A 16,960-nucleotide genomic window follows, 5' to 3' on the forward strand; every position below is an offset into this window, starting at 1 on the left:
AGGAAATGGCAGGAACAAGGTCCCGGAGGGCCAAACTAAAACCAAAGGATGAAGCTGCATATTTTTCATCGATTCTCAAAGATAAGGATGGATTTGAAATAAAATACATAAATTCATTTAAAGGTGAGTAACACAATTGTCTATGTTTTAAGTATTGTTTTAACTTCTACCCTGACTGATCTGCTCTTGGTTAGGTCGAGGAGTGTTCAGCTGTCGCCACTTTCAGAAGGGAGATTTCCTCATTGAATATCGAGGGGAAATCATATCTAAAAAAGAATATGAAAGAAGGCACAGAGTATACCATGCTGCACTTGAAGTTTTTTTATTTGAATTTCGTTGTGATGGAAAACAGTTGTGGTATGTATAAACTTTGCATTTCCTGATGCAGCAGTGGTAAACTAGAATTAACTTTTTATTATTATTATTATTATTATTCTGTGAAACTTTCCTATTGTATGATTCAGTCAATATTACACCGTGGAGATAGCACTATGTTCTTGCTGTTTCAGGGTTGATGCTGCCAGAGAAGATGCTTCTTTAGGGAGAATCGTCAATGATGATCATGTGAACCCCAACAGCAAAATGAAAACAATCAGAGTGGACGGAAAGCCCCATCTGTGCTTATTTGCAGTAAAGGACATAAGTCCTGGGGAAGAGATAACGTATAACTATGGAGATTCTGACTGGCCATGGAGAAGAAAGGTATTAACAGATTGAAATAATCCTTTTACTTTAATTAAAAGACACAGTTTACAGTTACATGTGGAGAAGTGTTAGTATTTGATTTTGAACCCACACAGGTTTGTTCTGAGGTTGTACGAATTGATTTCTTTAAAATTTCCATAAAAAGTGTTTTATAACGTAGTATAGTTGACCTTTTGTCAATCTGATTACACAAATCTTTCATATTTCACAGGTTTGTTCTGAGATTGAACAACAGGTGCATGCTTTGGTCAGCTGTGCAGCAGGAGACGGGTCAAAGGAGGTAAGTGTGTGTTTCTAATGCTCAACAGGTAGTTAAATCTCCATTAACTTTGGTAGGATGATGCAAAATCCTTATAAACTATTGATTTCTTTAAAATTTTCATAAAAAGTAATTTATAACATAGTATAGTTGACCTTTTGTCAATCTGATTACACAAATCTTTCATATTTCACAGGTTTGTTCTGAGATTGAACAACAGGTGCATGCTTTGGTCAGCTGTGCAGCAAGAGATGGGTCAAAGGAGGTAAGTGTGTGTTTCTAATGCTCAACAGGTAGTTAAATCTCCATTAACTTTGGTAGGATGATGCAAAATCCTTATAAACTATTGATTTCTTTAAAATTTTCATAAAAAGTAATTTATAACATAGTATAGTTGACCTTTTGTCAATCTGATTACACAAATCTTTCATATTTCACAGGTTTGTTCTGAGATTGAACAACAGGTGCATGCTTTGGTCAGCTGTGCAGCAAGAGATGGGTCAAAGGAGGTAAGTGTGTGTTTCTAATGCTCAACAGGTAGTTAAATCTCCATTAACTTTGGTAAGATGATGCAAAATCCTTATAAACTATTGATTTCTTTAAAATTTCCATAAAAAGTAATTTATAACATAGTATAGTTGACCTTTTGTCAATCTGATTACACAAATCTTTCATATTTCACAGGTTTGTTCTGAGACCGAACAACAGGTGCATGCTTTGGTCAGCTGTGCAGCAGGAGACGGGTCAAAGGAGGTAAGTGTGTGTTTCTAATGCTCAACAGGTAGTTAAATCTCCATTAACTTTGGTAAGATGATGCAAAATCCTTATAAACTATTGATTTCTTTAAAATTTCCATAAAAAGTAATTTATAACATAGTATAGTTGACCTTTTGTCAATCTGATTACACAAATCTTTCATATTTCACAGGTTTGTTCTGAGATTGAACAACAGGTGCATGCTTTGGTCAGCTGTGCAGCAGGAGACGGGTCAAAGGAGGTAAGTGTGTGTTTCTAATGCTCAACAGGTAGTTAAATCTCCATTAACTTTGGTAAGATGATGCAAAATCCTTATAAACTATTGATTTCTTTAAGATTTCCATAAAAAGTGTTTTATAACATAGTATAGTTGACCTTTTGTCAATCTGATTACACAAATCTTTCATATTTCACAGGTTTGTTCTGAGATTGAACAACAGGTGCATGCTTTGGTCAGCTGTGCAGCAAGAGATGGGTCAAAGGAGGTAAGTGTGTGTTTCTAATGCTCAACAGGTAGTTAAATCTCCATTAACTTTGGTAAGATGATGCAAAATCCTTATAAACTATTGATTTCTTTAAAATTTCCATAAAAAGTGTTTTATAACATAGTATAGTTGACCTTTTGTCAATCTGATTACACAAATCTTTCATATTTCACAGGTTTGTTCTGAGATTGAACAACAGGTGCATGCTTTGGTCAGCTGTGCAGCAGGAGACGGGTCAAAGGAGGTAAGTGTGTGTTTCTAATGCTCAACAGGTAGTTAAATCTCCATTAACTTTGGTAAGATGATGCAAAATCCTTATAAACTATTGATTTCTTTAAGATTTCCATAAAAAGTGTTTTATAACATAGTATAGTTGACCTTTTGTCAATCTGATTACACAAATCTTTCATATTTCACAGGTTTGTTCTGAGACCGAACAACAGGTGCATGCTTTGGTCAGCTGTGCAGCAAGAGATGGGTCAAAGGAGGTAAGTGTGTGTTTCTAATGCTCAACAGGTAGTTAAATCTCCATTAACTTTGGTAAGATGATGCAAAATCCTTATAAACTATTGATGTCTTTAAGATTTCCATAAAAAGTGTTTTATAACATAGTATAGTTGACCTTTTGTCAATCTGATTACACAAATCTTTCATATTTCACAGGTTTGTTCTGAGATTGAACAACAGGTGCATGCTTTGGTCAGCTGTGCAGCAGGAGACGGGTCAAAGGAGGTAAGTGTGTGTTTCTAATGCTCAACAGGTAGTTAAATCTCCATTAACTTTGGTAAGATGATGCAAAATCCTTATAAACTATTGATTTCTTTAAGATTTCCATAAAAAGTGTTTTATAACATAGTATAGTTGACCTTTTGTCAATCTGATTACACAAATCTTTCATATTTCACAGGTTTGTTCTGAGACCGAACAACAGGTGCATGCTTTGGTCAGCTGTGCAGCAGGAGACGGGTCAAAGGAGGTAAGTGTGTGTTTCTAATGCTCAACAGGTAGTTAAATCTCCATTAACTTTGGTAAGATGATGTAGAATCATTACCTTAGCATTACAGACGATTAGGACTGTGTGCTGCAATGAATTCTCACATGCCCTGATTGTTTGATCTAAGAATTCACTTTATGTCATTTTCACATTAGTTGTTTTGGATACTCAAAGCATCACCATGTACTGCCGTGTTATCCAAATTTAATGTTCAGTACTCAAACCTTTTCAGATCTCAACAACGTCTGATTCTCAGCTGACATGTCATGACAACACTCAACAGGTAATGTACTTTCCATTAAAAATGAGCATTTAATAAGCATTTATTTCTTAAATGTTCTTTAGTTGGCAACAACAGTGATTTTTAATTACAAACTTAAAGAATTAAAAAAGATAGTGATAGGCTGATGATACACAGGACAACATTTTGAGCAATCTTGCCAGGCAACTTTTTTTGACCAATGTTGCTTGGGCACTTTCCCAACTGAGAATGGGTAAAAAAAAATTTTTTCAGACTTTAAATCAGTCATGGGCCCTGTGTCTCTTCTGGTTGCCCACTGATGCCAACATTAACCCAAGTTGCCCCGCAACGTTGCTCATAAAGTTGCCCCATGTATCATCAGTCATAGGAATTGTTTAATTTACAATGGTATATGGATGATGGTTCATTCTGAGCTAGCATGTGTATCATATGTTGTATGTCCCCATACTTACTGCTTTTGTCATTTTGTGGGGGATGGGTAGAAGTTCAGGGTGTGTTTTGTCAAACTGCACAATGGTTTGTGTGTCGTATGTCCCCCATACTTACTGCTTTTGTCGTAAGTCCCCCATACTTACTGCTTTTGTCATGTTGTGGGGGATGGGTAGAAGTTCAGGGTGTGTTTTGTCAAACTGCACAATGGTTTGTGTATCGTAAGTCCCCCATACTTACTGCTTTTGTCATGTTGTGGGGGATGGGTAGAAGTTCAGTGTGTGTTTTGTCAAACTGCACCATGGTTTGTGTATCGTATGTCCCCATACTTACTGCTTTTGTCATGTTGTGGGGGATGGGTAGAAGTTCAGGGTGTGTTTTGTCAAACTGCACCATGGTTTGTGTGTCGTATGTCCCCATACTTACTGCTTTTGTCGTATGTCCCCATACTTACTGCTTTTGTCATGTTGTGGGGGATGGGTAGAAGTTCAGGGTGTGTTTTGTCAAACTGCACAATGGTTTGTGTGTCGTATGTCCCCCATACTTACTGCTTTTGTCGTAAGTCCCCCATACTTACTGCTTTTGTCATGTTGTGGGGGATGGGTAGAAGTTCAGTGTGTGTTTTGTCAAACTGCACAATGGTTTGTGTGTCATATGTCCCCCATACTTACTGCTTTTGTCGTAAGTCCCCCATACTTACTGCTTTTGTCATGTTGTGGGGGATGGGTAGAAGTTCAGTGTGTGTTTTGTCAAACTGCACAATGGTTTGTGTGTCGTATGTCCCCCATACTTACTGCTTTTGTCGTAAGTCCCCCATACTTACTGCTTTTGTCATGTTGTGGGGGATGGGTAGAAGTTCAGGGTGTGTTTTGTCAAACTGCACAATGGTTTGTGTGTCGTATGTCCCCCATACTTACTGCTTTTGTCGTAAGTCCCCCATACTTACTGCTTTTGTCATGTTGTGGGGGATGGGTAGAAGTTCAGTGTGTGTTTTGTCAAACTGCACCATGTCCCCATACTTACTGCTTTTGTCATGTTGTGGGGGATGGGTAGAAGTTCAGTGTGTGTTTTGTCAAACTGCACCATGTCCCCATACTTACTGCTTTTGTCATGTTGTGGGGGATGGGTAGAAGTTCAGTGTGTGTTTTGTCAAACTGCACCATGTCCCCATACTTACTGCTTTTGTCATGTTGTGGGGGATGGGTAGAAGTTCAGTGTGTGTTTTGTCAAACTGCACCATGTCCCCATACTTACTGCTTTTGTCATACTACAGTGCAGTACATTTGTGATATACATTTTGTTATTTGTGAAATTAAAATAACTTGTTCAAACCTTAGCCCTATGTCTTAAAGGTGCCATATAATGAAAAACCTTGAAATTTACCTTGGCATTGTTGAATAATATGGAAAGATAAAACTGTTTCTAAATCATTTTTGCCCTTACCTAAGCCACATACCTTCTGTATAGATATCAGAGACCAATTTAAATATTGTATTAATGCATTCTATTGTGCCTTTAACACCTAACTATAGTAATACAGTATAATTTCCTCTAATCAATTATAACTTCTTTTTTTTCAACAGAACTGTAAACATGTCATAATATCTACGGTAGTATCAAGCTTGAATAAATGTGATTGCTGTAGTGGTCCTTATTCTGCTTTTAAGTGGGCTGGTGTGAGATGTAAGGGTAAGTATTTTGTTCAGACAATTTTAATACTTTTAAAAATGCTTTACCATTGAAACCCTAAAACTGTGTAATCTTGACGTTCTAAATGCATCTTTAAATTAGCTTGAAAAAGTTAACTTTTCATTCTTTCTTTCTGTCTTGCTCAGTCTGTCTGCCTGTGTAATTGTGTAATCGATTCATATTTATATTAGTCTTCTCCTTTCTCTGTCAGGGTTCCCACGGGTCCTTGAAATCCTTGAAAGTTTGTGAATCTGACAAAAAAAATTCAAGGCCCTGGAAAGTTTTTGAAAATAAACACACATAGATACAGGTCCTTGAAAGTGCTTGAATTTATTTTGTGCAAGAAGTTTTCTGGAAAAAAATCCATATTATTCCGGTCCGCTAATGTGTTATTTCGTCAACACTTCGTGGCCATATTAGCTTGCTTGATTTACCTTAGTTACCCGCATTTACGCATTACGCTAAGTGTTTCCCGCGTAAGGTACTTTGTGTTGTACGTTGCCATGACGTTCACGCGCGCAAAACTGTAACAATGTATCTTATAAGGTAACAAGATATAACCTTGCTCTCACTTGAAATCTGTCCCCACATTAAGTCCTTGAATTTGAGAGTATTGGACCTGGAAAGTCCTTGAAAGGTCCTTGAATTTGAAGTTAACTAAGGTGTGGGAACCCTGTCTGTTCTCTTCCATCTTATAGCCACACTTTCAAACACACTGATCATCTATCACTGCTTTATCTATCACTTTTTAAAGCATCTTTTCTTGAATCACCTTTTATTCAAATGAAACCAACCTTGTTTATTATATGCTCAATCTAGTTTGTTCCCGCTTCTGGCATAAAACTTGCTACGAGAAAAATGTGAAGCCCAAACCTGACCCCTCAACATCCGTAAGTATGATTTATTGAATAGTCAGATATGTTTTATTTTTCAGCATTTTTCTTCCTTAGAACTAAACTTTCTGAGTATGTACAAAAGATATGTTTACTATTTCAGGATTCCGAAGTAGAATTTTCCAGTGAGAACATGTCGGATGAGGACTATGTACCTAATTCTGTCTCAGAAGGTTCAGACGTAAGCATAGCGTCTCCAGAAAAACTCTTAAACATTAAAAATACTGAAGTGTTCTGCATCAAATCTACTGCAGAAATTCAAAATGGCAGACCATGCCAAGAAAGTGTCATAGGTTCACTCCCAAAAGTTCCAGTCTGCACAGCACAGCTTGAAATGCCTAGTAGGAAAGCCATACAAGTACAAATATCGAAAGTTCACAGCGATGGCAATACTGAAAGCACTGTTGAGGATATCACAGGCACAGGGGAAGATCCATCTTTACAATCTTCAAATATATCCTCTTCAGTAAGCAAGAAGAATTACTGCTACATTTGTGGAAAACCGCAGTCAAAATTTACACGCCACTTAAAAGTCCATGAGAATTCAAACGTCGATGTTGCTCGGGCTTTGGCTCTACCAAAACATTCCAAAGAGCGTCAAAAACTTCTGAACAAACTGCGGAACAAAGGAAACTATGAACACAATGCAGATGTTTTAGCGAATGGGACTGGATTGTTAAAACTCAGACGTAAGCCAAAGAAAAGATATGATTCAAAAGATTATGTGCACTGTATGTATTGCCATGCAATGTTTCTCCGAAGGGATCTCTGGAGACACGTTCGAAATTGTCTTTCCAAACCAGTGGAAGATCAGGCAGAGCCAGGAAGAACTAGGGTCTTGTCTTTGGCAACAATGTCTAATGCAGCCCTCTGCCAACAAATATCACAAGGTGTTTGGAAACTGCTAACTGTGATGAAAGACGATGACATCTCTGCTGCTGTGCGGAGTGACTTTTGCATTCTTCAGCTGGCCCAGTCATTTTACAATAAACATGGGCAAGATCCCACTAAATTTGACTATATTCGACAGAAGCTCCGGGAAGTTGGAAGACTTCTGCTGATTCTGAGAAAGGAATTTTCTGTACAGACTCTTGAAGATGCTGTGAGACCTGAAAAATTCAATGTTGTTATCCAGGCTGTCAAAAAGGTATCTGGGTTTGATGATGTAAAACACTCATTCCAGACTCCAAGCCTTGCCCTTAAGTTGGGCCACTCACTGAATAAGATATGTGACATTGTACATTGCCGAGCTCTAATGGCAGAAGATGGTGAGGGGATAAAGTCAACCCAAGCATTCAAAAAGCTGTATGATGCTAAATGGTCTGAACTCGTTTCCCACACAGCTTTGACCACCTTGAATGAGGGGCGCTTTAACAAGCCGTCTACCCTCCCTTTCACAGAGGATGTAAAACTTCTTCACCAGCATCTTGAAAAGGTTGTTGATTTAGGTTCTGAGAACTTGAAACAGATGCCATCAGCACAAGTCTATGGCGACCTATGCAAAGCAACTCTTGCAAAAATAATTGTGTTCAATCGGCGACGTGGAGGAGAGGTTGCAAAAATGCAACTCAAAGGTTTTCTAGAGAGGGATACAGCTCCCCTACACAAAGATGTTGCTGTTGGGCTAACAAAGTTTGAACAAAAACTTTGTACACATTTTAGTCGGGTGGAACTTAGGGGTAAAAGAGGGCGAAAAGTGGCAGTTTTGCTGTCACCAGACATGGTTGATGCCTTAAACCTCCTCATAAGCAGAAGAAGGGAATGTGGAGTCCCTGAGGAAAACCAATTCCTGTTTGCTCGACCAAGCTGTTTGAGTTGTTATAGAGGACAAGACTGTCTGAGGATCTATGCACACGAGTGTGGTGCACAAAACCCGGAACTCCTCCGGTCGACCCAACTGCGCAAACATGTGGCAACTTTGTCGCAGGTGCTTAACCTGAAAAACCACGAGTTAGACCAAGTTGCGGACTTCTTGGGCCACGATATTCGTGTGCACAGAGAATATTATCGACTTCCGGAGGCTACAACCCAGCTGGCCAAGATTTCAAAGTTACTCCTCGCTATGGAGAAAGATTCTCTTTCAAATCTCCACGGCAAAACCCTAGAAGAAATTGAAATTGAAGGTAATGCTACTAAAGTTGTTACAAATGACATTTTGAAGTTAACTAAGTATATTCATATCCTAAAGATAATCCCTAACGTAGATCTTAATGTAATGTTCACCAGATATTAGAGTTATCACTATGTCTTCTATTTTTACTCTAACATTAGCAATGTTAAGCTTACTTGATACTCAATTTTTTTTTTAGACAAGTTAGACTTTTCTGATTCGGAACATAGTGAAGACAGTGATGCTGAGGAGGCGCATCCACAGACACAAACAGAAACAGGTAAAAGCACATAAACATACAAACATCAAATCAGTAAAGTCAGTGTAAGAAGTGCACCATATGATGCACCAAAACATTATACAGTAGTTCAGAGATGTCACAGAAGCATAATTCATATAGACCAAGCGCCGCTGCTGTTTGTTATAGTATTTTATTTTTCTATTCACAGATACTGATCCTGCCTTAGGAGGCCCATCTAAAGGTATGAGAATACTAAAACTTTTTTAACTTCAAACCCACATGTGTATATATACTTTTGAAACCAAAATGACTGTTAGAAATGTTTAAAATGCAGTTTAGGTTGCTTTTGATTGCTTAAATTATAACATTGTGTAAATGATGCAAGTTTTTGGGGAGCACTTTACAGTAGGGGTACATGAATTACCATGAATTAATGCATAAATTAATGGAGAATTATGAATTACTTCATCCATTAATATCTCAATTATCAGGAACTAGCATGAGTTCAAAATCTTTTATTCATGACCTCATAGATGAAAAACACCTTAAGACATTCACTAAGATGAGTACATCATCATGATTAATAGGTTATTATGCATGATCTTGATGTTTTCTTTTTCACAGAAAACAAGATTTTTAATATCCATTATGGATAAAGCTATGCTTTTGGTACATGTACTAAAACATTTTTTTTTCTCAAATAAGATTACTTGAATTATTATAATAATATATACAAAAATCTGCATTGCCTCATGCATGCATACAGGTTAGAACAGTATATCAGTAACAGTAATTCATGTGAGAACTAATGTTTTTCATTAATTATGATGAGTTATCAAGCACGTATGTCTTCTTCATAGCAGCCTGCATGTAAATGGACAGACCCCCAACACTGGCCAATCACAGCACAGAGTATGTGAATTCTGTTGACATCCAAATACAGTAGTCATCATTAACTAAGCATTAATTTCTTATGACCTCATCGTGTGTGAACCCTCAAGTAAAGTGGTAACTTGGTCTTCTGGAAATACTGATAAACAGTGTGTTATTAAAGCGATAGTTCACCCAGAAATGAAAATGTGAGGTTCAACTGCTAATCCCTAGGAGTCAGTGATGTAGATGACTTTGTTTCTTCAGTAGAACTCAAAGATTTTTAACTCAAACCGCTGCAGTCTTTCAGTCATATCCCTGATAGCGCACGTACATCTAGAAGATGTCTATTTGACGTCTGCATTTACATCTGCAAGATGTATTATTTAGGTTATTTGCTCATCTGCAATACGTCTATTGGATGTCTCTTTTTAGATGTCACATAGACGTCTGTTAGATGTCTTTAAGATGTTTATAATTTAGAATGTATGTAAAACTGACATCTGAAAGAAAGTTTTTAGACAGCGGATGTTTCCAGATCAAGAGATCTTTAACAGACATCTTGCAGACTTGCGTGTGTCATCTGGGATATAATGGCAGTCAATGGGTCCCAAACATGCACAGACTAAACCAAATACATGCTGTATAAAATGCAAAATGCAAAATACATCTTGTGTATAGGTCACTTATTTGTTTATACAGTGCAGAGTGATTGTGGTCACTACAGCTAATCAGAATGGTAATTACTTGTGCTTATCCTGATTGTTGCAACCGAATTTTGTTTAGCCGTTGTATTCACAATCTCTGCACTGTGTAAACAATGAGTGACATATACAGTCTGTATTTGGATGTAAGACTACTGTATTTGGATTTACATTTACATTTACATTTAGTAATTTGAAAGGAAAAGTAGAGAGGTAGGTCTGTAGTTCTCTACAAGTGATGTGTTAAGTGTTGATTTTTTCAGCAGTTGAGTTACCAGAGCCTGCTTGAATGCAGTAGGAAAAGTGCCAGTATGGAGGGATGAGTTGATGATGTGTGTGAGAGCTGGTAGAAGTGTGTGAGATATGGCTTGTAGAAGGTGTGAGGGGATGGGGTCAAGAGGGCAGGTGGTAGGATGACTGGAGAGGAGAAGTGTAGATACTTTTTCCTCGGTTAGCGGAGAGAAGGAGGAGAGAGGGTGATTGGCTGTGGAAGGGGTCGGTCTGTGCTCCTGTGTGTGAGGAGCTGAGAACTGACTGCTGATAGTTGTTGTCTTGTTGGTGAAGAAGTTCGCAAAATCGTCAGCAGTTAAAGAGGAGGTGGGTGGTGGTGGTGGAGGAGGACAGAGGAGAGAGTTGAATGTCTTGAAGAGTGATCGTGTGTTGGAGGAGCTGTTGATCTTGTTGTGGAAGTAGGAAGATTTTGCAGCATGAACATCAACGGAAAAGGAAGAGAGGAGAGATTGATACATACTCAGGTCAGATGTGTCTTTTGATTTGCGCCATTTCCTCTCCATTGCCCTGAGTTCGGTCCGGTGTTCCCGAAGAACCTCAGATAGCCAGGGGTTAGAGGGAGTAGCGCGTGCTGGCCTGGAGGAAAGAGGGCAGATATTGTCTAGAGAAGAGGTTAGAGTGGAGCAGAAGGTATCCGTTGCGGTATTCACATCCAGAGATGAGAATTGTGGGGGTGAGGGAAGAGAAGAAGACACGGCAGAGGAGAGATGGGCGAGAGAAAGTGAGCGCAGGTTTCGCCTGAAAGTGACTGGTGGTGGGGTTGGTGGTGCAGGGGCAGAGAGTTGTAGACTGAAAGTGATGAGGAAATGATCTGAAACATGGAGAGGTCTCACCAAGATGTTGTCTGTGATGCAGTTGCGTGTGTAAACCAGATCCAGTTGGTTGCCTGATTTGTGAGTGCCTGTGGTGATGAATTGTTTGAGATGTCAACAAATTTTGCACACTGTGCTGTGATTGGCCAGTGTTGCGCTCTGTCCATATTCCTACAGGCTACTATGAAGAAGACATGAACATGCTTGATACCTCATCTTTAATGAAAAACATGAGTTCTGACATTAATTGATATACTCTTCTAGCCTGTATGCATGCATGAGGTAATATTTATTATTTTTCTATATTCCTTTTAATAATTCAAGTAGTCTTACATGCACAAAATGTTTTTTTGTATTTTGAATCATGTGCCATGACTATAGGTTTATCTACAATGTAAAGTAAATACCTTGTTTTTTGTGAACAATGGAAACATCATGATCATGCATAATAAACATAAATCATGATGATGTACTTGTCTTAATGTCTTAGGCTATGTTCACACTTAGTGTCTTTTTTGACAAGAAAAAGTTGACAATGCCGTTTTTTTAGCAAAAAAGAAAACGCTGGCAGCGTTCGGTTACAAATAGCAGCCGAGCGCGTCTTTTGTTGCTATAACAACAGCTGCAACAGTAGCCTAGTGCTGTGTGATGCAAAAAATGTCGAGAAAGAGAAAGTTGGCTCTTGCGATGGCTTTTGAAGTTACCGGGGAGGAGAATGTCGGTTCACAAAGACGTTTGTGGGTGCACGACATTATACAGGAAAGGAAACTGTATGGAGCTCCTTGTGCTCCGAAACAAGGACGATAAGTTTATCTACCGGCACCGTCTCCATTTTTTCTTGTTATTCTTGTTGTTATGGAAACGACAGGTCTCACTACTCGCTTGTCATTGGTCAGCTGTCAAAAAGGCGCTTGACGTAGGGCGTTCTTTTCATAAAAGTTGAACTTTTTTCAACTTAAAAAGACGCTCTGAGCTGCAGAAAAAGACGCCGGCGGTGGCGTCTAAAAAAGCGCTCAGGACTTTTTTGAAAAAACGGTTTACTCCATAGGGTTATAATGTAGAACAGACGCTGGTAGTTCGAAAAAAGACGCTAAGTGTGAACATAGCCTTAAGGTGTTTTTCATCCATGAAGTCATGAATGAAAGACTTTGAGCTTGTGTTAGTTCCTGATAATTCATGAGATTCACACTTGCCATAAAGTGTTACCATGTTTTGAATATGTATTTTATTTTTATTTTTTTAAAGATCATTGCATGAAGGACAAATATCACAGCAGGAGGGAGGAGCATGAACAACCTGGTAAAAGCACACAATCATATAAAGAAAGAACACTGTACTAGGGAATTCTCTAGATCAATCATTTTAGCTGGTTTTATAGTAAAGGAGGATTTTTTGCTAGAGATTTACAGTTTCCACTTAAATGTGTAGAATAATTTATGAAATGTTTGAGTATGTTCCATCAGAACCTTTATTCTGAGCCATTCTATTCATACCACAGGAATGAAGAAAGCTAGGCGGCCTGTTGTGAACCCTACAGGCACCTCAGATGGTATGAGCATCTACCTCACTCAGCCAGCATATCCATTAAGGTTTGATTCAATTCATGCAGACCAAGCAATACTACTGTTTGTTATAGTGTTTTATTTGTCTATTCACAGATATTGAGACTTCCTTTGGAGGCTCATCTCAAGGTATGATGAGAATACTACTAGTATAATGAGAACTACTTATCTATATTGGCCTGTCATGATAACTTTTTGTTGGTCGATATATTGCCCCTTAAAATAATTGTGATAAGTGATATTATTGTCATTTTAAGACCATTTTATGCCAGTGAATGTAAAATAATAATATAACAGCATAATAATGCAAGAAGGCCACACACTTTCAATTAATAAACAAACATTTAATTCATAAATGATTTAGATCATGAAAATTAAGTGTCCAAATATTAGATACCTTAAAAAACTTGAATAATAGTAAAAAAAAATAATAATAATAGTAAATCCACATTTTCTTACAAATAGAAAAAAGACAAATGGACGAAGAACTGTTATGGAGATTTTTCCATCTACAGATTTTTCCTTTTTTTATGTTTTATGTTATGTTTTATGTTATTGTGTTTTTTATGTAAATATAAATGGTGATGTATTGCATTGGCAAAAATTGAGATCATGTACATTTATTGTGCGATAAGTCGATATATTGATTATCGTGACAGGGTGGGATGCAGCGATTATAGATTTTGGCTGTACGATTATAGTCTGAGGAATAATCACGGTTTCACAGTTATCACAGTAATTATTATTCATTAATTCATTTTAAAACACTATTAGTTAAAACAAATAATAGTCCATTTCCAGTCCTGTAATAATTTTACACTGAAAATATATAACAGAATAATGAATAAATAAATAAATAAAAATAAGAATAAAAAGTAATAGTATTTGTCTATATAAAATCTTAGCTAAATATTAGCTAAGTATTTCCCTATTAAAGAGGACAAATGTAGTTAAATGCACTTTAAGTTGTGATCAACTATATTACAAAATTGTTTGGTATTTTCATTTTTTTTGGACCAGAGTAGAAACATTGAAAATAAAAAAGCTCTAACTGGCTTTTGACTTAACAATATAGCCTCCTTTTGAAAATGAATAATGCAGTACAGTGAAAATAAATAAAAAGAAACACATCTCTGGTATTGAATATTAGCAAGCTATACATATCCTTTTGGAACAAAACAAGGAGTCAAAAGCTGCAGGACCCACATACAACATGGCCCTCAAATTGCACACTTATCTTCAGTCCTTTCTGTTCATATTATAGTGCAGAAATGTAAGCATGTTCACATTCTCAGTGCTCAGTCTTGACCTCTGAACTTTAAGCTAGCGCACAGTTGGAAAAACTTTTAGTTGCAGCAGTTTTATTCCGTGCAGAAGAAACGCTGTGTTGAGAAGCCTTAACGATTAATTAACCGTGACGAATTAAAGCACGGTTAATAGTGAAATCAGTTTATCGTTGCATCCCTAGTGACAGGCCTAAATCTATATTAGGAAATAAGCAACCATGTAGTCAGGTCTTTAATTTTATTCTTTTATTTACAATTTGATATTTGATGTATGAGGAATGTAACATTGGGCCAACAGTTAAAACCAATTTTACTCTTACGGATTAGTGACCTATACAACAAGACTTGACTAAAGACAAGGGTTGGTAAGAGTGTGGCTGGTTGGGAGAAGAGGGAGAGGAGCTCTGGCCATCATAGTGTTCAACCCAGGGTTCAGGAACCTGTTTTCCTCTTTTGTAGGGAATCATGAAAATTCTGCTGAAAAAAATCTGGATGATGCTAAAAGGAAGCAGAAACAAGCCTGGTCTCCAACTGAAATTGCAGCAGTACAGAGGCATTTCCGCGACCACATAGCAAGGGGTAAACTCGCCACTAAAATTGAATGCCAGCAGTGCAAGAATGCTGAGCATCCAGCTTTGGCTACTCGCACGCTCCAAAACATTAGGGATTTTGTCAGGAATCGCGGCTTAACCCTAAAAAAGAAACAGTCTCATTAGGTGTTTTTGTTTTTTACTTTTTGTTTATATGTAAGCAGAATATTCTTCTGCTGTTAAAGTTTGTTCATGGATTCAGTATGCTTTCAGCAATGTTTAGTTTAGCTGTTATGCTTAGGAACAGTTAAAATATTTAAGTTGTTCTCTTTACACTTAAAGTAAGAGCGTTTGTTTTTTCATTACACACAGTACACACAGGATGTTTCTTGATACACAAAATGATCTTGTGATGTAAAATATTAAGGGCAACTACAGTAATTTTGCTGTAAACAAGAACAAAATAAACTTTGCTCTTTGTTCACAGAATGTGCATACTGTTATGTCTGCACCGCTTGTTTGAATGTTGTTTCTTCGCTTAAATATGATCACCCACTCTGGGTTTTTCTGCAAACAACCGGCTAGATTTACATTATGTGTATAGATAGATAGATAGATAGACAGACAGACAGACAGACAGACAGACAGACAGACAGACAGACAGACAGACAGACAGACAGACAGACAGACAGACAGACAGACAGACAGACAGACAATCCCTTATGTCACTCCCAAATAGTACATCCTTGAATACACACTATAAAAGGTAAGGTAGCATATTTACAGCACTATACAAAAATATTTTACATACTTGCACAATGCGTGCACCATGTTCTGAGTTTGATCATTGGTCCTCAAATATCAGGTATGTCCCTTTAATACACAGTCTTTACTATTGTGTATGTGTTAAGCCATTAGTCCTCATATATCAGGTATGTCCCTTTAATACACAGTCTTTACTATTGTGTATGTGTTAAACCATTAGTCCTCATATATCAGGTATGTCCCTTTAATACACAGTCTTTACTATTGTGTATGTGTTAAGCCATTAGTCCTCATATATCAGGTATGTCCCTTTAATACACAGTCTTTACTATTGTGTATGTGTTAAGCCATTAGTCCTCATATATCAGGTATGTCCCTTTAATACACAGTCTTTACTATTGTGTATGTGTTAAGCCATTAGTCCTCATATATCAGGTATGTCCCTTTAATACACAGTCTTTACTATTGTGTATGTGTTAAGCCATTAGTCCTCATATATCAGGTATGTCCCTTTAATACACAGTCTTTACTATTGTGTATGTGTTAAACCATTAGTCCTCATATATCAGGTATGTCCCTTTAATACACAGTCTTTACTATTGTGTATGTGTTAAGCCATTAGTCCTCATATATCAGGTATGTCCCTTTAATACACAGTCTTTACTATTGTGTATGTGTTAAGCCATTAGTCCTCATATATCAGGTATGTCCCTTTAATACACAGTCTTTACTATTGTGTATGTGTTAAGCCATTAGTCCTCATATATCAGGTATGTCCCTTTAATACACAGTCTTTACTATTGTGTATGTGTTAAGCCATTAGTCCTCATATATCAGGTATGTCCCTTTAATACACAGTCTTTACTATTGTGTATGTGTTAAACCATTAGTCCTCATATATCAGGTATGTCCCTTTAATACACAGTCTTTACTATTGTGTATGTGTTAAGCCATTAGTCCTCATATATCAGGTATGTCCCTTTAATACACAGTCTTTACTATTGTGTATGTGTTAAGCCATTAGTCCTCATATATCAGGTATGTCCCTTTAATACACAGTCTTTACTATTGTGTATGTGTTAAGCCATTAGTCCTCATATATCAGGTATGTCCCTTTAATACACAGTCTTTACTATTGTGTATGTGTTAAACCATTAGTCCTCATATATCAGGTATGTCCCTTTAATACACAGTCTTTACTATTGTGTATGTGTTAAACCATTAGTCCTCATATATCAGGTATGTCCCTTTAATACACAGTCTTTACTATTGTGTATGTGTTAAGCCATTAGTCCTCATATATCAGGTATGTCCCTT

At 37.3% G+C, this 16,960-nt stretch overlaps 1 protein-coding gene across 1 annotated transcript; it reads left to right on the forward strand.

The window, feature by feature from the left end:
* The first annotated feature begins 5,556 nt into the window (after window positions 1–5,556).
* Window positions 5,557–15,244, forward strand: LOC309481522 (uncharacterized protein). Its single transcript, XM_082146487.1, has 9 exons — window positions 5,557–5,579; window positions 6,399–6,469; window positions 6,576–8,595; window positions 8,782–8,862; window positions 9,032–9,064; window positions 12,746–12,799; window positions 12,999–13,049; window positions 13,159–13,191; window positions 14,808–15,244. Exons 3-9 carry the CDS (start codon window positions 6,606–6,608, stop codon window positions 15,062–15,064), a joined length of 2,499 nt encoding a protein of 832 aa, XP_082002613.1. The 5' UTR covers window positions 5,557–5,579; window positions 6,399–6,469; window positions 6,576–6,605; the 3' UTR covers window positions 15,065–15,244.
* The last annotated feature ends 1,716 nt before the right edge of the window (window positions 15,245–16,960 follow it).

Source organism: Leuciscus leuciscus (assembly GCF_965113295.1).
Source record: "Leuciscus leuciscus genome assembly, chromosome: 18".
Lineage (NCBI taxonomy): Eukaryota > Metazoa > Chordata > Actinopteri > Cypriniformes > Leuciscidae > Leuciscus > Leuciscus leuciscus.

Excerpts from the sequence above, each read along its gene's own strand:
- LOC309481522 (XM_082146487.1), top strand. The coding sequence starts at position 6,606 with ATGTCGGATGAGGACTATGTACCTAATTCTGTCTCAGAAGGTTCAGAC. Across the intron at positions 9,065-12,745 it reads CTTAGGAGGCCCATCTAAAG|ATCATTGCATGAAGGACAAA; the intron begins GTATGAGAATAC and ends ATTTTTTTAAAG. Across the intron at positions 13,192-14,807 it reads CTTTGGAGGCTCATCTCAAG|GGAATCATGAAAATTCTGCT; the intron begins GTATGATGAGAA and ends CCTCTTTTGTAG.